General features: G+C 38.5%; 1 protein-coding gene across 3 annotated transcripts in view; it reads left to right on the plus strand.

Annotated features, from left to right (window-relative positions):
- Positions 1-25,555, plus strand: part of LOC137133164 (receptor tyrosine-protein kinase erbB-4-like) — a 280,055-nt gene that overhangs the window by 194,295 nt on the left and 60,205 nt on the right. For 2 of the 3 annotated variants that reach the window (XM_067516449.1, XM_067516450.1), the window contains exons 8-16: positions 104-217; positions 643-769; positions 1,421-1,494; positions 5,754-5,844; positions 7,154-7,353; positions 12,175-12,307; positions 15,201-15,294; positions 19,674-19,828; positions 23,922-23,966. In XM_067516449.1, the coding sequence (XP_067372550.1) occupies positions 104-217; positions 643-769; positions 1,421-1,494; positions 5,754-5,844; positions 7,154-7,353; positions 12,175-12,307; positions 15,201-15,294; positions 19,674-19,828; positions 23,922-23,966 (1,033 nt within the window). The remainder of the gene's footprint in view (positions 1-103; positions 218-642; positions 770-1,420; positions 1,495-5,753; positions 5,845-7,153; positions 7,354-12,174; positions 12,308-15,200; positions 15,295-19,673; positions 19,829-23,921; positions 23,967-25,555) is intronic. The other variant, XM_067516451.1, reaches the window with a different exon arrangement.

The raw sequence follows: 25,555 nt of genomic DNA on the forward strand, positions 1-25,555 counted from the left end.
TGACTTTCAACAATTCTTCATGTGATTATGTACCTGCACCAAGTGCACTTGTGACAAACAGCAGCCATCTGTATTTGACATTTACGATGAATTGTTTTTCCAGATAACTTTGTGGTGGACCATAGCTCCTGTGTAAGAGCGTGCCCCAGTAACAAGATGGAGGTGGAGGAGAACCGCATTAAAATGTGTATTCCTTGTACTGACATCTGCCCAAAAGGTGAACCACAAATAGATGTTCAAAGATGTATACAGAGTCATGGCTTTCTGACGAGCCAAGATGGTTGGTTACCACATTAAGTCATTAACATGTGTAAAAGCACAGTGAAAAAATCAGACTGGAGCATTACTTCTTACATTATATCATCCTCTCTCATTTGAAATTTGCCTGATTAATTTATGGCTTTTTGTTTGTTTAAGACAAATAAAAGATATCACGAATGTGAGCTACATCAGCAGAATCACTATCATTGGTGACATCTGTTTACATACTACTACATACTAGTGTTCATATCCATTAAAAAAAAACCTTATTGTTTACTATAAATTGCTATACTGGTATTTTAAAACTTACTTCACATATTGTTTTGGCAGGTAGGTTTTTAATCAAACTACTGCAATGCACTGTGTTACTGTGTATTCTAGCATGTGATGGCATTGGTACAGCCAGCCTACAGACAGCTCAGACTGTGGACTCCAGCAACATTGACAAGTTTGTCAACTGCACCAAAATCAATGGCAACCTGGTGTTCCTCATCACAGGAATCAAGGGGTAAGAGTTGAGAGCCTTTATTTCCTTTTGAATCAATAGTGAATTAGGTTAATATGCAGTAATTCAATATAGGTTGTAAAAAATATGAAAATTACACTTTCTCTAGTATTCCTTGTTTTTTCTTTTAAACTTTATCTCAGAAATTGCATGTGGAAAATGCTTTGCAAAGTTTGTCATGTACAGTATTCCATTATTCATATGTATCTCTTGAGTATGTATCACTAAAAAAACAAAGTTTATGAATATAGGCACAGTGTTAGGTGTTAGTTGTTGAATGAATATGAATAATGAAACCACTTTCAGTGAAGTGAATATGCTGGAAATGTTTAGTCGAAAGAAATGCAAACAGTGTTTGCCCTGAAGATATGGCCGCATGTAAAAGAGTAGAGGAAGACGAAGAAAACGTGTGGAACGATATACAGCATGTACACACTCAAGAATGGCAATGCTGTTACTATGTTTTGAAAGAAACAAAAAGAACCCATTCTTTGATTTGATGTTCTAAATTGTTTATGGATATGTGCAGCTCATTTTCCATTGCTGATTTAAGATTAAGAAGATTCTTTGTACATTATCCATCTAAGCAGTGTAAAGGTTCAAGCTTTGTTATTTTTCTCTCTGTTTGTTCGGATCTCCCTTGATCAATCACAGGGATGTCTATCACAACATTGAAGCTCTGGACCCAGAAAAACTTAACGTATTCCGCACTGTTCGAGAGATCACAGGTGAGCAGTATTACTTGCATGCGTGGTTGCACATGCATATTAAATTAAACACAAATAGATAAATACATGACACCTGATGATGATGATTTATCTTTTCCCTTGTACTGTTATGCCATATGTAGTGCGCATATATTGTACCCGTATTGGGCCTTGTGTGAGTACTATAATTGTGAGTGTATTTACTCAGGTCTACCTCATCTCCCACTCCTGAGACTGTCCACACCAAGGACAGACATTGCAGCATAAGATGAATATCAGATGAGTCATTCAAGCTCCTCTGTCTCTCTGCTGCTTCTCCCTTTGGGAGTCTCTAGCCTTGGGTCCCACACTCTCAGCTCTCTCTTCATGCACCATGAGGAAAAGATCCAGAACATGTGGTGTGCATCATTAATCCCCCAGCTCCCCTTTGCCAACACCGGTTCTAAATTCCATGTATCGTCATCTTTCCCACCCAGACATTTGACAAGCCATCAAAATGAAACCTTGTATCTCTGATGTGGCAATACCTGATGAAATAGTGCTGGTGACACTGATAAGTTAAGTGGGCTACAAAATCTGTCAGACCCCAAAAATTCACATTTCCTGAGGACTGTGTTGATAACTCATGTAAAACATTCATTTGATTGGAATTTGTTAGTAAAGCCCACTCAGGATAGCACATTCAGATAAATTGGTTTTTGTTACCTTAGTTTAAAACTACCAAGCAAATAATAATTGGTGATTTTATTTAATTTTTTTAATATGATACAATTTTCATAATTGTTTGGATGCTATGTAAAATCTAATAAAAAGTGACTGCAACAGTTTACAAATCATCTAAAATTAATTTCGATTGTAAATAATGTATCAAATGTTAACATATCGACGTTTTATTTTAATTTAATTTAATTTAATTTAAAAAGCTAGGACATGGGCAAATAAAGACTAGAAAAGTTCTGTGGTGCCAAAAAAAAAACAAAACATGGTAAAACATGTCACAATGCAGTCATCCCTTCATTGGTACCTGTAAAGATTGCAATGCTTTACTTGATGACTAAGGAAATATACTAGAATGGTCATCCACTTATCGCAGGGCCGAAGGTTTGATCAGCTCGTCCTGTCTACATGTTTCTTTGGGAAAACCACAACCATAAGTTGTGAATTTGTGTTTTCAAAACCAAAATGATTGTTTCTCTCACATATTGATCTAATAGAGTGGTAAACATTCCCCTGTCACAATGTTTTTGAGTGTTTCTTGCATCAAGTTCAGAATAAAAAAGAGGATTTATTAAGCTCCAACATTTGATATGTTTTTATTGTACTATAGGTTTCAAATGATTAGCTAATTATAGAGATGAGACAAGAAAATAAAAAAACAATGAAAATGTTATCAGACTTAACAAATAACAAGAAGACAAGCTAACATATCTGCATTACCTTGTAATACGTAAGAAACCATTGAAAATACTTCAAATGAGCTTTATCTAGGAGAGATTTCCTGTCAGGACAGCTGAGAGTGGAAAAGAAGATAGCCAGGAGAGATTATAATGGCTTTAAACTCATCCACTTACAAAATGGGACTAGTAAGCACTTTCAGTCATTAATTGCATAATTAGCTACTGTCTTTGGAAATCACACATTCTTGTCAGATTTTGAGCTTTGCACAGCAAAAACAAAAGGTCGACCTTTTAAATTGTGACCTTGAACACATGTCAAAGCATTTTCTGTGGAGCAGTTAAAAATATTATTCCCAACAAAATATGAAAAGTGGAATAAGTTACATTTATCTAGAATTGTTCAGAAACTTGATTCCCAATATGTTTTTTTACCTTTATTTTTTGGGTGATAGGGGTTTGAGAGCATGATGGGGACAAACCATTGGTGAAACAGTGCGTGTTCAGAGATGTGTGTCATTTTTCTGAGCTGTCAGGAAAACGTGGCTTTTGACAGAGACAGCCATCCTGCCTCCATGACCCTAGGGTTACAAGTGGCATTACTCTTAGATTTTAAATGAGCTGTGTAGGAGGACTGCTCTCATCCTACACACATGAAAGCTCACTCCCCATGCTTATCTATTTCCCTTTTTTAAGTGACTCTTTCTTCTCTGTTGCTGCATCTTCAAGGGTCAGGTTTTACCCAAAGAGTAGGCGATCGACTCCTGCAGTTTAGCATATATAAGTGGGTTTCTCAGTGTTATGATCCAGGATTCCACCATCATCAATCATCTTAACTTAAGCACTCTTAACCTTTGGTTGTGAGCTCATGGCCTTATTCTGTGTATGGATCCTTGTTACAATTTGCTGTGTGCATTAGTCTACCACTGATGTGGCTCTCAGCAGAACATGAGCAACTGATAGATGTTGTTTTCAGTTTGCTTTTTTTTCTTCTCAAAACCACTTACTGAGGTGAGAAGACTGTGAAAATACTGGCCGGGCTGCAGTACTAAGACAAAGTCTCCTTAGATGACCCTGCATTCAGTATTGTCCTGAAATTACATGGATGTAGTGTGTTTCAACATATCCTTTCTCCCAGGTGGTTAGCTTTATGCGAAGATTTCGATGAACTTAAAAGATGACCAAAACCAAGCTTCTCATTAAAAGTCAGAGCTTTGACTGTGGGAGCTGCTACAAAATAGCCACAGTTTCTTGGGATAACCACAATATTTTGGCAATAGCCCCAGGAAGGGAGAGGTGGTCAGTGTTTTGCTGAAGTGCCTCTTAACAGTTACCATTTCCCCTTCACTACACATTTCAGAAATACAAATAGTTTTTTTTTAAAATGCAGAAAATATGTCTATGTTATTCTAATTCTGAATTCAAATTTATACAGTGTGCCTGATATTTGTAGAGAATATATACGTTTAGCACACAGTATGTGTCCTGTTAGTGCTGGATTACTGTACATTAGCAGAGGGAATGTTGTATGCAGTGGCTTGTTACAACCCTCTAAAAGAGACCAGGGGTAAGGTGCCATAGTACTTCAGTCTTTTTGTGTGTGTGTTTGTTTGATGTGTATTCAATTCAATTCATGTCAATTTGTATGAGCCCTAGTGTGTGATCCCACACGTTTCTTTGTTGTTGTTGTTTTTTTCCCATTAAACACTCTTAATTATCGTTTGCTCAGATGGGAGTGATATAACAAACACAATGATGTCCGCAAACTGATAAAGGTGCTATGGAAGGTTATTGCTCTCTTGTTAGCAAGCCATGAGAGAAGAACTCTACTTACCTTCCTTCACCATTACTCCCTTTCTGAATAAGCAATGTTATGCATCCTGTAGGAAAACGGTTTATAATGGAGTCAAATACTGTTCATTGATTGAAGAATGCAGTTTGCTGTCCATCACACCCATGATGCTTTTCTCACACATCCGCCACCTCTTACTTCAAAGGCAAAACAACTTAGCTTGTTGCCTGTTTGAATGCTTAAGCTTTGTAATTTGTGAAGTTTGTGTAATTCTTCTTTGTGTACAATAGATTTTTCTAACTACAACTCGAAACCCCCTAATCTCCTACGTCTAATCTGCCCTTGTTGCGCATTTTTCCTTGGTCTCCTCATCCAACCATTTTGTTTGTCCTCTGGGGCTGGCTTGAAGATTATACCTCTCTACCATTCCTCTACTAAATATTTTATATTTCTGAATCCATTATTGAAAATACTAAATGAATCACAGCCATCATTTTAGCTATTCATTTATCATCATCTAAATGATTCAACAGTAGAGAGGGAAATAAAGAAAATGCAAAAACATGGATATATCCAACTTTAGACTCATCATAGTTGGCACCAAACTCTTCTGTAAAGTGGCTGCGCCTGTAACATCGAAGATCTTGGGTGCTTTCACACGGGACTCAGCTGTTGTGGTTACTGTGGTCTAGAAATGCTGCTAATTCCAGAGATATGGCAACTCTCGCTTCTCACTTTATTCTTGCACCATGTTAAATAGAGGGTATGATAGACAGCTGATTTTTTTAGGAGCGGCAGTGGCTGAGTAGAAGTGTCCCTAGGCTAGACACTGAACCCCCAACAGCCCATCCCCATCCCTAGCCGTGCAGCGCCGGTCCACAGCCTGGTATAAATTAGGGAGGGTTGTGTCAGGAAGGGCATCGGGCATAAAAACTTTGCCAAATTAACATGCGAACAAATGATCCGCTGTGGCGACCCTGAACTCAGGGGATAAACTGAAAGGATAAAAAAAAAGCAGACAGCTGATTATACCCCATCAGTACTAGTGAGTCATTAAAACTTGTGTACCGATGTGTGTCTCTATCCCTATTTAGGTTATCTGAACATCCAGTCTTGGCCCGACAACATAACAGACTTGAGTGTTTTCTCCAACCTGGCAACTATTGGAGGAAGAGCACTGTACAGGTATTATCTGAACTAAAACTACCACAAACACAGCTCAGTACTTGTAATGGCAAACTGCTAACAAAAATAAATATTATTGCATTAGTAAGTGTCTAAACAACTGAATGCTCGTGGACTGCTGAATGCATAGTGTCGTTGTACACATGAAAGTGTGTATGTGTGCAGTTGTGTGTTGTTCAGCTGCAGATGGAAACAGGAAACAGCAGGCTGCGATAAAAAATTACAGCCTGCCACCCACCTTTACCCTGTGCTTGATCCTGCATAGATCTGATGGCTCTGACACTACACTGAGCTCCTTGCCATTTTTAAATGACAGTGGAAGTGAGGCGTATGGGGAAAGAACCTTTGAAGAAAAAACAAGTTAGAAATAGAGGGTGGGAAAAAATATGTTGAAGTTGCCTTTTTTGCTGCACAGTATCAAATGTAATAATGAAAACTAAACAAAAAATAAGAATTTAGTAGATGCAGTGAGCTAATCGTGACTTCAGATGAATGAACCAAGGATGAGTTGTATGAGAATTGGGGACTAGGAAATGGCATTATCGGTATATGTTTATTGTGCAAATGGTTTCAATGTGACGAAGAGTGAGAGGCCAGGCACACCTTGGACAGATTGTCTGTTACAGGGCTGACACATAGACATAGGCCAGCATTCATACTCATATTCACACTCACAGGCAATTAAGAGTCACCAATCAATCTAGTCTGCATTCTTCTGGGTTGGGGGAGGAAACTAGAGTACCTGGAGGCAAGCCACACAGAGACGGCCCAATCAGCCAGTGGGTTTGAACCCAGGCAGGAATGCTAATCGCTTCTCCACTATGCAGCCCGTTTATACATCATTTACAAACGGAAGACTTGCAGATTTTAGTTGCACCATCTGACTAAGCTGCTGTCATACGCGAGATCTTCTTTTCAGTAAACAAGCTCTGTTTGCCACATGTTGGTTGCTATGATACTGTTATAGTCATGCATCTATTTTGCCTTAGTGTTTTAAATTTAGATAGATGTATTATAACTGTGAACCAGGTTGCCTTGTGTTTCCCTTAAAAAGATAAAGCAGTTTGCATATAAACAATATTTGTATGAGATAAAATTGAAAACCAAGGTAGACCAAGCCAATAGGATAGAAAATAAGAAAGACATGACCAAAATCTGACTCAGGCAATGTTGTTATCTTTTATTTTAACTTTCTGCTTTCTCTCTTTGTTCTTTCACTCTTCCTTTTCTATCTCGTCCTGCTCCTCTCCTCCTCCTTATCTTCCTGTTCGCTCCTCTCTTCTCACCTGGGCCCATTGTTCCCTCTCAGTGGGATCTCCTTGCTGGTGTTGAAACAACAGGGCATTTCATCACTCCAGCTTCAGTCTCTAAGAGAGATCAGCGCCGGCAATGTCCACATCGCAGAGAACAGCCAGCTCTGCTACTATCACACCGTCAACTGGACAAGACTGTTCCGTGCGGCAAACCAGAAGGTTCTGATCCGCAACAACCGAAGCCCACAGGAGTGCTGTGAGTTCATACCGAGATTAACACAAAATCTCAAATCAACTAATCCCATTCAAATGGCAAAAAAGCTGAGTATTATTACACATTTGACCAAACCAAACAAAGAAAAACTAAAGAAACAAGAAAAAAAAAAAACCCTGTTGCTGAGCTCGGCCACAGCAGATCTCCAACAATAGTCACCACGCTGTGTCTTGTTTACCAGTCGGGTTTGTTGTGTATCCTGTTCTGGATGAATGTGTGCCACCTAAAATTATCTTTTTCTCTTGTAATATTAAAACCAATGTCTAAAGCTGTAAACAAAATGTGACAAAATACCAAAAATGGAGCATGATGAAAAAAATCTGTGGACTTCACAGTAAGTTCAGACACTAATGGTTTAAAAGAAAGGGATAGTTGACCTGAAAAATAATCACTTTCAGACAAAACTGATCAAGCTTCAAATCCAAATAGTTTTTTAGGAGAAATGAAAGCCTGCTGGTTAATCTGTTTAGACATTTAAAGTTATTTGCATGTGCAATTTTATTTAACAACTTGACTGTCCTCCTTCAGTAGGCAATGTTTCCAGTGAACATATGATAGCAGAAACATATGTGATCTTGCTATCTTTGTCATGTGAGTGGAAGCTATTATTTTCCAAATGTCAAACAACATCTAAAACAAAAACAACCCCATTATTAGAACTAATTACCCACCAGAACCGCCCAGAGAATGAAAGGTTTGGTCACAATAAATTAGGCAAATAACTGAGTTGATGAGATAAAAATAAATGTGTTTCTAAAAATAGAAGAGCTTTTTATAATATCACTGCCACAAGTGTTAAAGACATTATTAATTTACGTATAATGTTCATTAATGAGTCAGTATTTGCATTATTGAGTTGGTCCCTCTTCACTGTTCATGTGCTCCCTTCCCCTGGGCAGTTCCTCAGTGTTCAGCACACACACACACGCACAGTGACTTTGAAGACTTGGAGTGAAACTCGAGTCACACACCTTTTTCCTGGACATGGCTTTGCATGTGTGTGTATCTGTGTGTGTTTGTGTAAAATAAATATATAAATAAATACGTAAATAAATGAATTAATACTCAGCCTATCGAATCCACTACATTCTGGAAGAAAATGTAAGTTAATGTAAAGTCCTCTAGAGGAAAAACATTGCTCGGTGTTTCTGTCTGACCTGAGCACAACAGGGACTGAAACAGAGCAGGTCTCCCTTTCAGGAGAGCAAAGACAGAGGACAAGGAGTGTGCGTGTGCGTGTGCGTGTGTGTGTGTGTGTGTGTGTGTGTGTGTGTGTGTGTGCCCGCCCATTTTTTCATAGTTGTAGCAGTTATATTGATGTACAAGCATCTGTAGGTAGAAGCCTTAAACCTACGCAGTCAGTTTTTATAGGCGCTCTAATCGAAAGTATTTGTAGCCATAGCACAAACCGTGAATCACGGTGAACAATAACCTTCATTGGGATTGTCTGGCCGATGTGTCTTGAATAGTTTTTGTACAACAAAGGAGGTCTCTGGAACAGACGAGCAATCTTATCCCGATTGACAGAGATGACTGTAAGTGTAAATACAGGGAATTTATCCTTGATTTCAGTATCTGTATGGTGACTGAGTGAAAAATCCAATTAGCCTCTTTCGCTACAGCAACCAGCAAGGTAATACAAAGTCACATCCATATGAAATTTCACCACTAATCAAAGAAATATCAACAGTGGTAAGGCAGCTTCAATACAATAAGTGGGTACAACATGTCATTAAAAGATGGTCGTATATTGGTTCTTGAAAGTTTGTGAACCTGTCAATAGTCCTAAAACTGCTGTAGGAAAAGGAAACCCAGTTTTGTTTATTTTCTAAAAGATTATGCAGAAATAGAGCACATTCTAAAGGTTTCACACAATTTCAAGCATCACTGTACACATCAACAGGTCAGATGTAAACTTGTCCTTTAAAGTTACAGAATTATTTGACTGAATTTTTAAAATGAGGGTTTGTATTCTTCTTTGGAGACAGTCAATTTTCTACCTTTGGCCTGACAGAATAGTCTTTATATTTATATATATATATATAAACTAACAGTTGAAATGTCAGTGTTTTATAAAGATGTTTTTAGAGTACAAACCTTAGGGTAATACATGTAGGGGAAATGTATTGTGTTTTCTTTTCACATTTCTTCTAAAGGTCACATTTTTAGCTGGAAAATACATTATTATTAAATTATAAAATAATGCATCCAGGAGAATAAACACATAGCCATCACTCACAGCTTTCCCAATAATGGCTTCAAGGCTATAAATACACTCACCTGGTGAAACTGCACAGGTCATTTTAATCATTTGACTGATTAGAGGTCTTTACAGGACTGGTTGATATTGTGTAGACACCTTCCTGAATTTCTTTTCTAAGCTTTTTTTTAAAGCAATACAAATTGTACTTTCTTGAGTGACACTGATACTTGACCTCATATAATACCAAAGCTTCACAAACTTTCAACATGATAATGAGCACTAATCAGCCAGAAAAATTAAGTATTGTGTGGGTTTGTAATGTAGTAAATAAACATTTGATACCGTCTGGACTTAATGAGTTAAGATAAATAAATCTCTAGGCCATTTCTGATCCTTTAAAGAGACACAAATGTATTTTTAATCACGATAAAGACATTGCGAAAGAAAATCCTATTTTTCAAACATTATCTTCATTAGAGACTTTGTCACAATATTAAATTCAGATTTGTAAATAATAACACTGATGATAGTGGATGTCAGGATGCCTGCTTCATTTTCACATGAAAAGATCCGAGCTGTCGTTATTGTTTTTGGTAACACCTGTGCTTTTCTTCCAGTCGGAAAGACTGCTGTGGAAAAGACCTATTCAAAACAAACAGGTGGTCTGCTTAGTCAAGATACAAGTGAAGAAAATTGTAATGACTGGGATTTCTATAAGAAAACCTTTTTCTTTTAAAACATTGAAAAACAACGATAAATATTTTTTTTGTTCTTTCTCGTTGATTTTTTGGGGGGGCTTCTCAAATATTTCTCATATCTAAAATTTGGATTCATAAACTTACATATTTCAGCCTTTTCATGGTTGCTCTTGTTTTCAATGTCTTTGACACCTTTGAGAGTGATGTCAGAAACCGTTGAGTTCCAGCTACATCAATCACCTTTACCTAGTAGTATTGTGGTGTCTTATTGTTCAATTTCTGTTCTTTCAGATTTTTGCTCATGTCTTTGTCTATTTCTTCCCTGTATTTGTCCATTTTTTTCCTTTGATCCTGCATGAGCTATAGTTAAAAGCCATCGCACCTTTTTTATGCATTATTGCTTTATCCTGTTTCTCATCATTCCCGCTGTCTGGTCAGTTTACCTGTGGCACTGCAAGCTCTACAGAGGTGGTTTTCTTTGTTTTAAAAGGCAGGGCTTTCATCCACTGCACTCAAAAGGAACACATTATTTCTGTTTTGTCTATGGATATGCATCCTTCTGTCTGGGTTTTGTAGCATCATGGACATGGTATGGCTGACTGCCAAGCATAGCCCCGGGCTTATGTGTGAGCAGGACCTCAAAACAGCTGGGGCCTGAGGAGAGGAAAGGAGAGAAGAGGAGAGAAGAGCCTGCATACGTTCATACAAATTCACCAACGAGAGGAAAATCATGTCCGACACAGATGGGATGATACAAGTTCGAAGTGTATCTGCAGTACTGTCACTATGTTACTTCAACACTCTCATTTTGTCATTGTAATGCTTTCAGATGTAGCAACCTTTGTAAAACTGAGTGCTGAAGGGGGACAAAAGCAAGAGAGAGATAAGAGATACCGACACAAGAAGAGAATAGCGTAATGGCCCGAGTGTATATATAAAATACAGAGCCAGAAACAGACAGACCAGCATACAGATTGTTCACCATGAAAGGGATAAAAAAGAGAGGGGCATTATGTTCTATAACCGAGTACATTTTCTTTCTTTTACAGTGCAAACCGAAATAAATGAAACCTAAACCTTTCACACTTTAACCACGTCTTTGTAAACTGCTGGTTTTAGACTTTAAGTGACAGCATTCTTCTACTGTGTATGGATTGGTTTGTTGGAAGCAGATACTGATATTTTGGGCCTGAACCCAATAGGTAAACTGAAAGTTTTGCATAAAACCCTTCAAATTAATACTGATAATTATGTTTCAGGATTTATTTGTTTTTCTCCCTTTTGTCAGCCAAAGGTTAATATAGTGTGTGTAGCATCTGCAGGTGTTTTCATGGTCCCACCAGTGCTTTGTCACTATTTGCTCGGCATTCTTATAATGAAGAAGCATAGCTCTCCATCTTCCCGTTGCTAACGCCACACTGAACAATACCACACCTTACTGTAAACACATATAAATATCTACATAAACATACAGTACAAGATAATCTTTCATTATATCTAGGAGAGTAATTGTTCTCTAACCTTCCAATACCTATTGCTTGTCAATATATTGATCACTGAATAGGACTAGTGCAGTCCTTCAGCAGCAAAGATTAGATTTATGCTTATTCCACTGACATGTACTCTCACTGTTGTTTAAGAAAGTCATCTAAAAAATATAGAGCATTTTATAGGCCACTCGTTCTGTGGAAGCAGAGAATTTTAATGCAAAGAATGAACCCTGGCAAATCTAGAACTGTGTCTCTTCATAAATAATGTGATTATCTTTGCTAATTTTATTTTCAGATAATTTGGGGCAATTTAGGGTTTATTCTGTGTCTGTGCTAGCACTGAGTCATCAAATCACGACTTAACTCTACATACTTTGCATGTGTACTCTCTATCCTTGTTTCTGTTGAACAGCCAAGGACCACATGGTGTGTGATCCACTGTGTTCGGATGCAGGGTGTTGGGGTCCCGGCCCAGACCAGTGCCTGTCCTGCCGATATTTCAGTCGTGGCCGAATCTGTGTGGATAGCTGCAACCTTTATGAAGGGTGAGTTATGTATGTGTCTGTACACCTGCACTCAAATATGAGACCACTGAGAGCAAGATGGATGAGGGTATTATTAATAAATAAGGATTAGCCAAACTTCACTCCTACCCTATTGTCACCATCAACTAAATCAGATCCCGCTTTTCCCAAGCTTGTCTTCCATATCAGGGACCTGTATCATTCTGCTTGTGCTGCTTTTATTAATTGTGTGGTGCAATTTTCACCCAAAAAACCAATTCAGGCCATTTTGATTTATGTTCTGTTGCTTTAACGGCATCACTCAGTGTTGGTACTGACAAATATGTCTTTTATTATCAATAACAGATCTACCTTTGCTGTAGTGGATATTGCTTTTTGATCTCTGCGTGTGAGAAAGAGATACTTTGTAACGTGCAGTCAGGAGAAGCCACAAAGTCTAAATTGTAACTTTCATTTGCCTTTTCAGTGCTGAAAATACATCTTTATTAATAACTTTTTGTAGGCGTAAAATTGTTAACGGGAAAACTTATTTCCCATCATAATCTCAGACTACAGCTTGAAGATCAGATTGATTTCTACATTGAGCATTTGACAGAAATCCTGTCGAAACATTCTACTAAAATGTTTTCCACTGTTCAAATCAAGGACAAATATTTAAAAGTGAATCAACTGATTCTATTCACCTATGAATTGCTGGAATGGCTGCTGCACAACCTGCTTATGAAAAGTTAAATTTCAGTTCAAGAACAGCCCAAGGCTCTTTGTCACATCATTCAATTTCAGCAGCATTTGTCTGTTTAGTATGGATGATATTAAGAGCTGCAGGGGGAAAAGAACAATTTAAGATGTGGTGGTGACTCTCAGTTTAAAAGGCTCCCCTGCTGGGCGTCAGAACAATAGGGGTTCCTTGACTTTAAAAGGAAGTATAACTTGATTCTCTCTACCTCACGAAGGAAGGTGATGACACCCCCCTCCCTGGTTAGTTTTATTAATAACATTTTAGATATTTTACCTTGCAGAACTACTGGACAATGGCATTTAAGTCCTAACTCAGGTGCCTGAAGTGGACAGTAATGAGGAGGACTGGAAGTTGCTGTTAGGGCAGGGGGGCTAGGCGTGTCACTGCGTGTCACAGTCACTGCTTGCGCACGGGGCCACGCCCTGCCTACCTGTCCACCTGCACATCAGCACCACCCACACCGTCAGTATTGCCAGCACATCTGGCTCGTTCTCCACCAAGCAGAGCTTTAATGAATATTCTTTGCCTTGTAGGACAGTCATACTGAATCACACTTTAGGTGATTCAGTTTATTTTTGTTGCACTTTTTTTTTGCTCTCTGTTCAGCATTTATCAATCCCATCAAATGCTTCACTTGCCCTGTAGGTCAAGGTTTTGTTACAACACTTTATTTCACTGCAAGTTGGTTTTTGCACTAGCAGTACAAGGACAACAAACCTGCTGCAGGAGAATCTGCTGTAATGTGCATGACAAAAACATGGAGGACAGTGGTTCTTGAGGACTGAAATGAACATACGCTGTCTGCTAAACTGTTAAAAATATAACTACACAGTATAACTTGAATTGTGGACTTCTTTAATCTGAGACTTCGGTATATTGACGAGTCACCATCTGAAACTCACCACTAACCGATTTGTTAATAATTGATGGTTAATAATAATTAATGTTAACAATTGGGACGCCATTATTCAAAATACAAAACATGCAGATTTACTTGTTTGCCTTTGAACATGAGGGTCTGTGTTCTGTCAACAAGCCAACTGATTGTTTATTTGTTCATCAAATTTGTCTTCCAAACTATTATTCACTACAAATGCATTCCTGCACCTTTGTCCCATAACAGAACGTGCAGAAAAGCTAAACACGGCAGAATGTCATGCAACAGCCTTTAAGTCTTAAGCTTCAGGGATATCTTCAAGCTACAGTGCAGCCCCTATTATTTCAACCAGCACACACCCAGACAAAAGCTCACCTCCCCTGCCTCCTGGAAGGTTTTCTGAAGGCCAGATAAAGCATAATTAATACTAATTTTATTGAAATCCCACTGGGTCAACAACAGTTTCTTTCTATTGCTGAGATGGAACATTCTTTTATCCCCCCTCAGTGACAAAATGAGTACTATAACTTAAATTCATTTCCATTGTCCTGTAGTACTAAGGCAAAGTGCCAACTCAGTCGCACTGTGGTCAAATTTAATGAGTTTTGGAGGCCACTTCAGTGTTGTGCTATTATAAGGGGATTGCAGAAATTGAATAACGGGGTACTCAATTTAATTGATTTTTGAAAATGTTGCACCCCTTGCAGGTACTTTACCTTTCAACTGAGTCAGCCCCCTGAGTGATGGTATCAGTATTGTAGTTAGCCACTTATCTGCAATACATGTGCGTGTGTGTGGTGTGTGAGCCTGCCTATTGACTGTATGCTAACATATACTGAGCTTTTTTTCTAAATCACGCATTGCACAAAACTATGCTTGAACTTGATTGAAATAAACCTTTGCATCTCCACTACTAACAATTCAATGATTGAAAATGATAATTTACAAACTTGAATTTAGCAATGAGAACGCTCTTTAAGAGAAAAAGAACATCAAAGTGAGGTTGATATTGAGCCCTGGTAGGTGCTACAAATGTGCTTCTGCTGATTTTAAAAGCTATTATCTATGATCATAACAGATCATAATCCAAGGTAATTAAGTCTTGTTTCTTAGCTTTTTAGGTAATTGAATGCTGTATCAACAACTATCAAAATTAGCAAAAAGCTACAAGACTTTTTTAGTTTCCAATATTTAATTTGCCTTTCTCAAACATTGTTTCGCTCGCTCATTTGTCTCTCACTCTTATATATCTCTCCACCCGTCTGAATCTCTCACTCCCTTCCCTCCATCTCTTACAGGGACATTCGAGAGTATGCCAACGGTTCAGTGTGTGTGGAGTGTGATGCCCAGTGTGAGCGAGCTGACGATGACTCTTTGACCTGCCATGGTCCGGTAAGCTTTATTTTATGGACAACTAAAGTGATGCATTGTTTTCAATCACATAGAGTACAGTCAGAGGGGAAAGGGTTGTTTGAGCAGGTTGCTTAATTTGCTTTTGCTCCAAACAGGAATGTCATCCGGCATATAAAGCAACATGGTGGCATTATGCCACCATTCAAAAAAATGGCTGTTAAACTGCCTTTACCTCCTTTAAAATAGGAGCCACAGAGCAAAGACTAATCTGAGTTATTTGACACTAAATAGCAATCCAGCTTCAACAGATTAGAATTGTAAATCAAGATATCTGTTATTTTAAAGAATACATCTACAAGAGTGTCTAAAGTCCTCACATCCCATTAAAATCCCAAGAAAATATCAAAATCAACAACAAATAGATGCAGCTGAAAGAGGAATCATCTTAAAGGCCAAAAACTCACCATGAACCACATAACTGCAGACATTCCCTGTGGTCACTCCGACCATGATTAATTATTGTATTAGCAGTAAATGTGTGACTTTGAAATTTGCTATTGATCACGTCTCAAATTCTGGCTCAAAGGTAAAACCGATTGTTTCAGCTTAGATCAGCAATAGTTTGCAGTTCAAGTGTGTGTGTGTGTGTGTGTGTGTGTGTGTGTGTGTGTGTGTGTGTGTGTGTGTGTGTGTAATTCTGGATTTATGTTATGAACCATCAACAACTCATTCAGGGACAGCCATTCTTTTTAATTGTTCCGTAAGTATTTTTCCCAAAGGGCATTTGTCCTCCCAACAAATGTTTTCAATTCACAAGCTCTTAGAGAAGAACAGCAGCTTGTTGAAAGGTTATTTGGTAGCAGCTGTACATTAAAAAAATGCCAGAGTAAAAAAAGAAAGGAAAAAAAAAATCCCTGACCTTCACGTTTGTCTGCCGCCTGAGAACACCATACCCACAGCCACATGAGGCCCCTGACCCTGTACTTTCTCTTAAAATCTTATCTTTTGGTTTGATAGAAAGGGATTATTTGCGACAGATGCAAGCCAGAGGGGCCGTGCTGTCTTTTGGGTCCCTTCACACCCCGTCAGTTAGTTTACTCAATACAGTTTGGATGTGTGAAACTTTACATTTTTTTCTCCCCAAAATCACTGTGATGTTTGTGTGTACATGTACTCATGCAGAGCAAAGGCTAACATAAGCACATCTGTGGCTTTTGGCTCGGGTACAGTGTGTGTTGTTGTTGGAGAATTGTTGCTTTGATTATCTTGGCTGTCCACTTGATACCCTGCAGCCCTGCACTTGGCTTTTTAAAAAAACAATACAGAGACCTGTAGCTTCTAGTAGTTTGACAAATCTTATAGCAGGCAATTGTTTATAAGTATAAATGTAAAATCAATACAGCCTATTTTAATGTCTTTATTGTTTTTTGGCCATATTGAGGACTCTTTCAAACAATCTAAATAATGTAAGAGATTATGTAATTAGTACTTTTCTACAGCTTCTTCAGTGTCACTTTATTTTGGCGCCTTGTAATTCCCCATCTACAAAACCTGTTCAACCTCTTAGTGTTTCTGTGCCTGCGGGAGACTTGTCAAGCTGTATATAATGGAAATGGACCTCAAGTAGACGTCACATGTGCAGCACAGACACACAAATGGATTATAGCAATCATGTTATGGCAACAGAGCCCATAGAAATTACATTACAGCTTACACACAATGACTTGATAGGCCTAATGCCCTCTGTGGAGCGACATTGGAGATATGACTGTAGCTATGAATACAGGCTATGTTGTGTACAGAAACTTTGCAGCAGAGTAGTAGCTTTTGCTAATCAGTGATAGAAACACACTTGAATTTCTAAGCTTTTTATCTTAGCAAACTGCATTACTTTGTCTTGTTGTCCCATTCCATATTATCCTACATGTTTTTTGTAACTGATTAGCATTTGTTTGAGAAAGATACATTACAGTATTATCTAAAAATGAATAAAAAGAAAAAGAACTGTATTTCTTCTGCCATTTTCTACTTTGTTCCTGTTTTTTTTTTTTTAGTTACAATCCTGTTTCATCATATATTGTGCAAAAACGTCTCATATTTCATGTTAGGTATTGACAACCTTTACATGTTCTTTCGTTTTACAAAAACTTCTTGGAGCATTGGGGCCATTTCAAGCACAACTGAATTAAAACACATTGCATGCCGGTACACACACAATAACAGAACAAAATATGATATCTAAATAAAAAATGCTTGAATCTACTCAATACATTCTCATATTTTTTATGACCACTGTCACATACAGAGAAGCTACTCATCCATCTTTTTTTCTATTTGTCTCACTGATTCTTTTCAGTGCTATTTTGTCTGTACTCCTCTATTTATCTCTCTTCCTCATCAGTAATGCTCCGGATTGTTTTGCAGTGTGATATTTTAAAACTTCAGTGGAATGTATGAGGAGTTCTGAGCATCAGACTATATCATGATAAAATATCTCCCCCACTGATATACCTGTTCATTCTTTGAAAAAGCCTTTTATGCGGCTGCCAGTTAAAAGTCTTTTCTCTAAGCTACAGTATGACACCCTAAAGAGTAATGGTCAGACCTTCTGGAAAACTAGTATACTAGGCATCGATATCCAACAAAATCACACACAAACCTTAGCGTTAACCACACAAGCAGACCAATTTAAATTTACAGCAGGGTACTTTGGTTGGGATACGCTACATCGCTGTTATTATTTGGATGCCCTGATACCCTGCTGGTTTGTTTGGTCTGTCACACAGTTTAGCTTGCTGATGTGATGGGATTATTGGATACACACACGTATGCACATGCATATACATACACACACACGCACACCCCTGTAGCCAGTAGTGGGAAGACACTCATAAATGCAAAGTGCCAGGCTCAACGCTAAAGCCAGGGAGAGCAGTGAGACTTTCAATTTGCATAATTATATGTGAGTGAATGCATATTCACACACACAAAAGTTAAAAGGACACACGCAGAGGCATTAGTGAACAGTGTATGCACACATATACACAAATGTGTCCCTGCAAGCTCATTACCCGAGCCTATCTATGAACTCGTGTGCATTGCCGAAGGATGGTTTCAGTATGTTTTTAAAATGTTGTGTCAGTGTTTTAAAGAGATCTCATTTTAATTGTGGGTGTGTGTTTTCCTGTCTTACCTGTATTTGTCATGTAAACAGTATGTGTCAGGCAAAAATAACATCCATGTAAGCTTATGTGCGGTGAAATGCACAGTTATTGATTTGATTTCCACTTTGTGTTCATGTTCAGTGTGTGTTTGTGTTGCTTGTTAATGAGATGTTCTTCAGGCCTGTTGGTGATACGAGGCCTGTCTCAAAGAGGTTTGAGCCCCTCTTCCTCTCCTCTCCTACCTCCTCCCCTGCCTATATTAGCTCCATAAATCCTGTTCTAGGCGGATTGTTATGGTCATTGTGTGTGCTGTGAGCGATGGTTATTATCTGGCTGCTCCGCTCACACTACTTTATGCGTTTCGTCTGCTCTCACCCTCCCATCCCCTATTCTCTCTCCTTTTCTCGCTCTTATTCACACTATATGCTGCTCGCTCTTGCCAACTCTTTCCTCTCCTCTGTTGTGCTGCATCCATGTCCACTCTCTCTCCTTCACGTCCCCTTATTACTCCACTTATTTTTCACTTTTCTCGTCTCTCTTCTTACTGCTTTCACTGCCGGTCTTTTGCTTCCTGTTATCTCACACATTCACTGCTACCCAGATGCAAGTACAGCAGTTTAATCTATAAAAAGCTGCTTAAAAGAGCTGCACTAGGAAAGTCAATCATGTAGAAATATACCCATCAATCTGTTTCTTTGCAGACTGAGGCTATAGCAGATATCCCATCACCTACATTTGGGACACTACTGATTTGTCCTTTATGCCTGACTTTGTTGATGTCAGGTACAGCAACACTATATCCTCTCTACACACAGGAAACTTGGAGCGAAGACTAGGGAATAAAGTTGTCACTTACACATCTTTGACAAAAGCTGTCCTGATAACGCCAGACTCAGCAGTGACTACTGAATACATTGAAAAAGACATGCCATGAAGATTGTAAGAGTTACTGTGACTGGCACTTGCCGATAAGTGCAAAACAACCCAGTAAAAACCCAAGTCTTTTATGATTAGTGTTGGGATCGTGTTGTAATGCAGTATTTATACTCAAACTGAACAAGCTCACTCAGAAATGACTCATGCCATGAGGCATCATTTTGATAATGATGTAATAACAGTTAAGTGCTTTACTAAATGGCCAAATGGCAGCTTAACACCTCGTTGGTGTTTATACATAAACCTCGTGTATACATTTGATTCAGAATGACTCTTTTCATAATGAAGAAAATATAAAAATGTTCTCACTCCCTGTAGGGCCCAGAGCATTGTGCACAATGCCTTCACTTCAAGGATGGACCAAATTGTGTGGAAAAGTGTCCCGATGGCCTGCAAGGTGCCAACAGCTTCATTTTCAAGTATGCTGAAGCCAACAATGAATGTCATCCCTGCCATGCCAACTGCACCCAGGGGTAAGCATGTTAAGCCCAAGGACTGGTCAGAGATCAGTGCTCATTATTTGACAAACGTAAGAGAAAATCAAAAGTCAGTCCCTGAAATGTGTAAGAGATGAATAAATCCAAACAACTGTTATGTCCGTTGGTGTTGTACTATTTGTAATTTAGGCCTGGGTGAAAGGATGAATTCCTATGATGGGGAAACTCATTGGGACATTTAGTTACATGTTTTGTAAAAGTTACCTTCAAGTTAAAATTATAACAAGTAAATAATCACTCAAGTCCAGTAACGATAGATATAATAGGACCAATGATGAGGGGCCTGATGTTTACTGAATGGTCTGTTTCTATTAACAGTGGCATACAGTGAACTCTATGACTGTGGCATACAGTCACGCTCAATCAATGCATTTAAATTATGACTTGTAACTCAGTTGTCACAAAATGATTGCTTTGATTAACTGGGATCACCATTTAACATATATTGTAACACCCTCCCAACTGTGAGCCTTTGTGCCTGGTCACATCAGCCTTTAAATCAGAAACATTTCAGACCAAAATTCATTTATTGCAGTGGAGTGCCTACAGCTACTAGAGTTTCTAACAGAGTGAATTATGTTGATGAAGGTTCTCAGACATACTCCACTTCCACATACTGATGTTATGTGGAAGTGGAGTCCTGACAAGTGGACCTCTTTCTTGTAAGTTTGAAAAGTTTCACTGCTCATTCTTAGACTGAAGAAGCTACTTGGACAAGTAGTGAAACATTTCAAAGTAACAATAAAGAAATTCAAATGCCAATTGCTCAACTTTAAGATCACACAGATAATATGTATATACACATATACATGAAAATTTCATACAGGTTTCATGAAGTGTTAACTTTGGTTAATGAAGAATCTTGGTCAGTGGAGCCAATATTTCACTAATCCTGTTTTGAAAACATTAAATCATCATCACCAAGAAAGATAAATGCGCAAGACAAAGCCACTATAATGTAGAGGAAGAACCTGAGAAAGACCTTGCACCATTAAATTCAATAAAATCCTCCACCATCGCTTCCTAGACACTGATCATTCAGTGTAACATTCACCAGGGTTTGGTAAGACATCATTTTGTATTTAACTCCACGGGGAGTTTATGTCATTTCCTTGTATGTTATTTCTCCTCTCCTGAGTGACAGCCTCCAGCTCACTTGAGCATAACAATGCAGTCCTAAATGGGAAAAAAAAAAAACAACATGCTGACACTTTGTCGCAGGTACAGCTTCATAAGCAGGTCCGCCTTTTAAAAAACAAGTGTGGTAGTGGGAAAGGAGAAGAAAGATAGAGTAAAAGAGACAGAGGCAGGAAGAAACCAATCATTTTTGTTTCCAGTGATTCAAAAGAGTTTTTGAGCTTGTCTGTTATTGGCATGTGCAGTTGATGCTAGTGGTGCACAAAGATCTGAAACACCAACACATGACAACTGGTAAAACCTCCGGCAAAGATTTTTGCTTTCATCCTCCAACAATGTAGTTTTGTCATCTGTCACTCTAAAACTGAGCTGAGTAACAAAAAAAGGCAAATTTAGAGCTGAAGAAGAACTAACAAGGTTTTACCCCAGATCTTTCTTCGTAGCTCACATTTTGCCACAGGCATCGGGAGAACTCACGGGTTGGTTAATGCTTTTGTTTGCTGCTGCATATGCTCGCTCATGGCTTTAAAGCAACAATCTACCTTGTGCTTTGAAGTTTAGAGTTGAACATAAAAAGACACATTGTTTTACACTCAGAAGGCAAAAAAAGAAAAACTTAGAAAATGATGCTGAATTCAAAATCTGCTGAGTTCAAAGATATAGAGAAAGGAAAAGGACCCTGTCTGAAGAAATAAATCACTATACATTAACAACTTTCAAGTGGCTCAGGGGAAGATGGAGTACAGTCGTACTTATAAAGGTAAGGCGGCACTGATCTACTGACCTGCTGTGACACCAGCACTGAACTGCAGTGGCAGCACTTTTCAGAATAATGTCACACAGTCAAAACTCACCAAGAGAAAGGGAGCCTAAATCTTACAAGATGACATCTGAATATCCCAACACAGCCAGACTTACATTTCACACTCTCTATAGGCGACTTGATTCCAATAAGATGCTTAATAATTAATCACTTCACAACTATAAGGTACTGCCGCTCCACATCTATTAAACTGTCTCAGATTCATTGTTGGGCAAATACCTTTATTCAAAGTATCTCACAGTAGCATGACACTTTGAAGAGCATCTTCCATATTTTATGGCTGTGTTACTGTGAGCTTTGGAATTAGGGAAACTTCCAAGTGCATATTGGAATCCATATTCAATGTTAACTACTGCTGTGAACCAGAATGAAGAAATTATATTAAAATTAGATTTTAACGTTGTTTGAGCATGTGCTGTTACAACAGTAGGAAATGTGGATAACAATGCTCAGTTTTACACTGAAAATGTTCTATAAAATATAAATATAATATATACTATAATATGTTCATGTGCATATGAGGCCCTATTATTATGAGCCTGCAATGCAAGAAAGAGACCAGGAACAGACAAAGATTAGGAAAAATAACATCAATCACTCAGAATTTAAATTTTTATGAAAAGAAGTGACCGCAGGTCTCGGTAAATCACCAGTGTAAGCTTATGTGACCAGCTTACAGAAGGCTACACCAATATCACAGTGTTGTATGTTTGCTGTGGCATACCTGGACATAATAAAAATTGTGTTTTCTAGTCTAATTGCAGGAGTTTTAATACTTGCCCATGACACAAAGTAATGCATACGGATTAACTTGCGTCTGTTGTTTCTCAAAATTATAGATTAGTCCACACTTAGTGCATTTGCTCTACCGTTGGGGAGAGAGGGAGAGACACACACCAGAGTCGGGAAGGGAAAGTAGTAGATATAATGCTCTGCTGAAACAATCTATTACTATGTCAACCTCTTGCAATATAACTACAATAAAGCTTGGAAATATTGATGCTGAGTGTTCGGGGGTGTCAGAACCCAGAGTTATGTCAAGTTGTGCCCGGGGGCAGTGTATACGGTGGCCCCTAGGGACAAGCATGTGAAAAAAAGTGCAAATGTGCAAACAAAAAGGAAATCAGAAATGCAGCAAATGGAATTTCCTAAACCATGCTTTGTGATGCTAGGGGTGAGGAGCTTATGCCTACTAAGGCAAGAAGTTTAATTGAGGCTCAAAGCTGCTATAAATGTTGTCCTAGAACTGCTTCATACACTTTGTCATTTTTTAAATGACATACCATTTAGATTTAAAATATGTGGGCGATTTATTCAAATATTGGATATTTGGAACTTTGTTCCAAAGTCTTCAGTGACATTGAAACCTGCTATCATCTCAGCAACTGGCAGCCCCACTCCGTCAGCAAGCTGTCTGGAAATTTACTGCTGGCTTTGCTGTAGGATGCATTTTGGTATATGTTATATTTCATTTTATGAGATAAAATATGGCATCAACATGGCTGAGTTCTCCTTCATCAATGCACTAGCGCTTCGGTTTTGAATGCGTGAGACTTTGTTTCAAACTTGGCAAACAAATGACGTCATTAAATCGATCCAGCATAGAAATCCTAACAGAACCAAGGAGTGTGCATTTTTATGCAAGTCCTATAGAAGCAGTAACTTATTTCAGTCTGTGACATTGTGATCTTACTGTAGCTTTATGAACCTTATGAGTGACTGCTGCTGCACACAGATTCACACATGCTGCAGTGAAACAAGCAGCTGAGACCAAACTGTCGCTACATGTTGCACATGATGTTTTCGGACAATCTGAAGAATTGTTGTTTTTTAATGAGTGGTTTATTAGAATCTGCTTCAACAGAAGTAGCCTAAATAAAGGGATCATGGCCGGAATGATTACAGCACTAAGCTCTGCTGCTTTACAGCTGGAAGGTCCCCTGTTGTCCCTGTGGGGAGCATTTCTGTTTTGCGACGTGCTTCCTTTTTGTTTACGTTTTTGTATTTGTATGTGGTAAATGGACTCTACTTGTTGCTTTTTTGGGGGGCGTAAAAAATAAAATGTTTTAGTGTTATTAACTTTGTGCTTTTCCTGTTTTATTTACCAAGGTGCCTTGGACCAAGACTACAAGACTGTATTGGCTGGATGGACAGGTACAAATTCTTTATACATTTCAAACAAACACACACGCATGCACGCCAAACAAACAAACAAACAAACACACACACACCGAGGGAAAGAGACCAAGCAAAAGTATGTGATTAATGGTTAGCTCTAAGGCCTAAAATCCCCGTGAGTGTCCTTAAATCTTCTCGGTACATGCAGGCCCAAATGTGCTTTTGTGTGCATGCAAGCAATTCACCTGGGCCTTGATAAATTGACAGTAGTTTAGCTATTGTTGTGAGGCTGTGAGGGATAAACAAAAACAAAATGCAACAGTTTACTGTAAATGGAAACAATTTGGCATCAGGTGACACAAAGAATTGTTGAGTGGTGTTTGGGGAATCATTAGGAAGAAGAAGAACAAAGTATACAAGTCAAAATTTCAGGACTGACCACTGAGTCTGGAGATCTGCAGCACAACTTCAAATCCAAGGAGGAATAGTGTCATGCAAAAATACACAGGGCACTGCAGTGTGACACACCAGCATGTGACTTTTAACTAAGGCTATCAGACTGGAAAAATGGAAACACCTCCAACTTCTAGGGTGCAAAACAACATTCTAGTAGGAGGCCATGATGACGGTTTAGGAGAATGAGCCATAAAACTGCTCATACTGATACACATTTACTACTTACTGTTTAATATTCAGTATTCTGAATGTTTTACAGAGGCCAACAGATGCTGAAGGGGAATGAAGGGGATGCTTTCTGTAGTATCTTGTCTGCTGGGAGACAGCTCAAAACATACAGTTTTCTTATGAAACGGTGTCAAAAGGATGAAAGAGGAGTGAAGCAGATATGAGAATGTAGCAAATGTAGTAGTGTACATCAGCTGACCTGGTGAACAGATCAGGCCTTATCAGATCCCCCCATAGGATACAACAGGGGATTCCCAGCTAACCCCAGGCTTAGCTGCAAGCTCAGAGGTGTAACACATTTTTCAATCTGTTACCTTTTGGGTGTGTTGACTTATGAGCACGAGTGACTTATCAGAAGCAAATGATTACACTAAGCCTTCAAAGGCCGTGATTCCACCTGGCACCAGTGCACGTTGTATAGGGATTGTGCACATATCTGTTTAAGCTGGGCTAATCAAGTCCTGTCACTCACTCCAAATATTTAGTCTGATAAATGTGCAAATTCATATCTCATCTGACAGTTTCCCACTTAGCATTATCGCTTTCATTACATTCAAAATTATCTGAGCTACTCCGTTGTCTGATATCTCTATGTTCCCTGATTACAATCCATCTTTATATTAAAATTACATTTGATCATGTGTCAAATCCTCTGTAGCCTACAAGCTGATGTACATGGAGATATTTGTAGATATGTCTTTAAATGTTGGCTTTAACTACCCCTTTTATTATTGATTAGTATAAGAAATGACACACAAATACTACCATCATAGAATTCTTTTGAGACAGTAAGCTTTATTTATGTCTAGAAAACATAATGTGAATACTTATTTGATTCGCAGTAACAGTAAAACTACAGGAGCCATTTTACAAATTACACACATGCTGATTCAGGGGATATCATTTTGTGAGTTGACAAAACAGTTCCCACTGTGATAACT

This window comes from Channa argus, chromosome 9, assembly GCF_033026475.1.
Source record: "Channa argus isolate prfri chromosome 9, Channa argus male v1.0, whole genome shotgun sequence".
Lineage (NCBI taxonomy): Eukaryota > Metazoa > Chordata > Actinopteri > Anabantiformes > Channidae > Channa > Channa argus.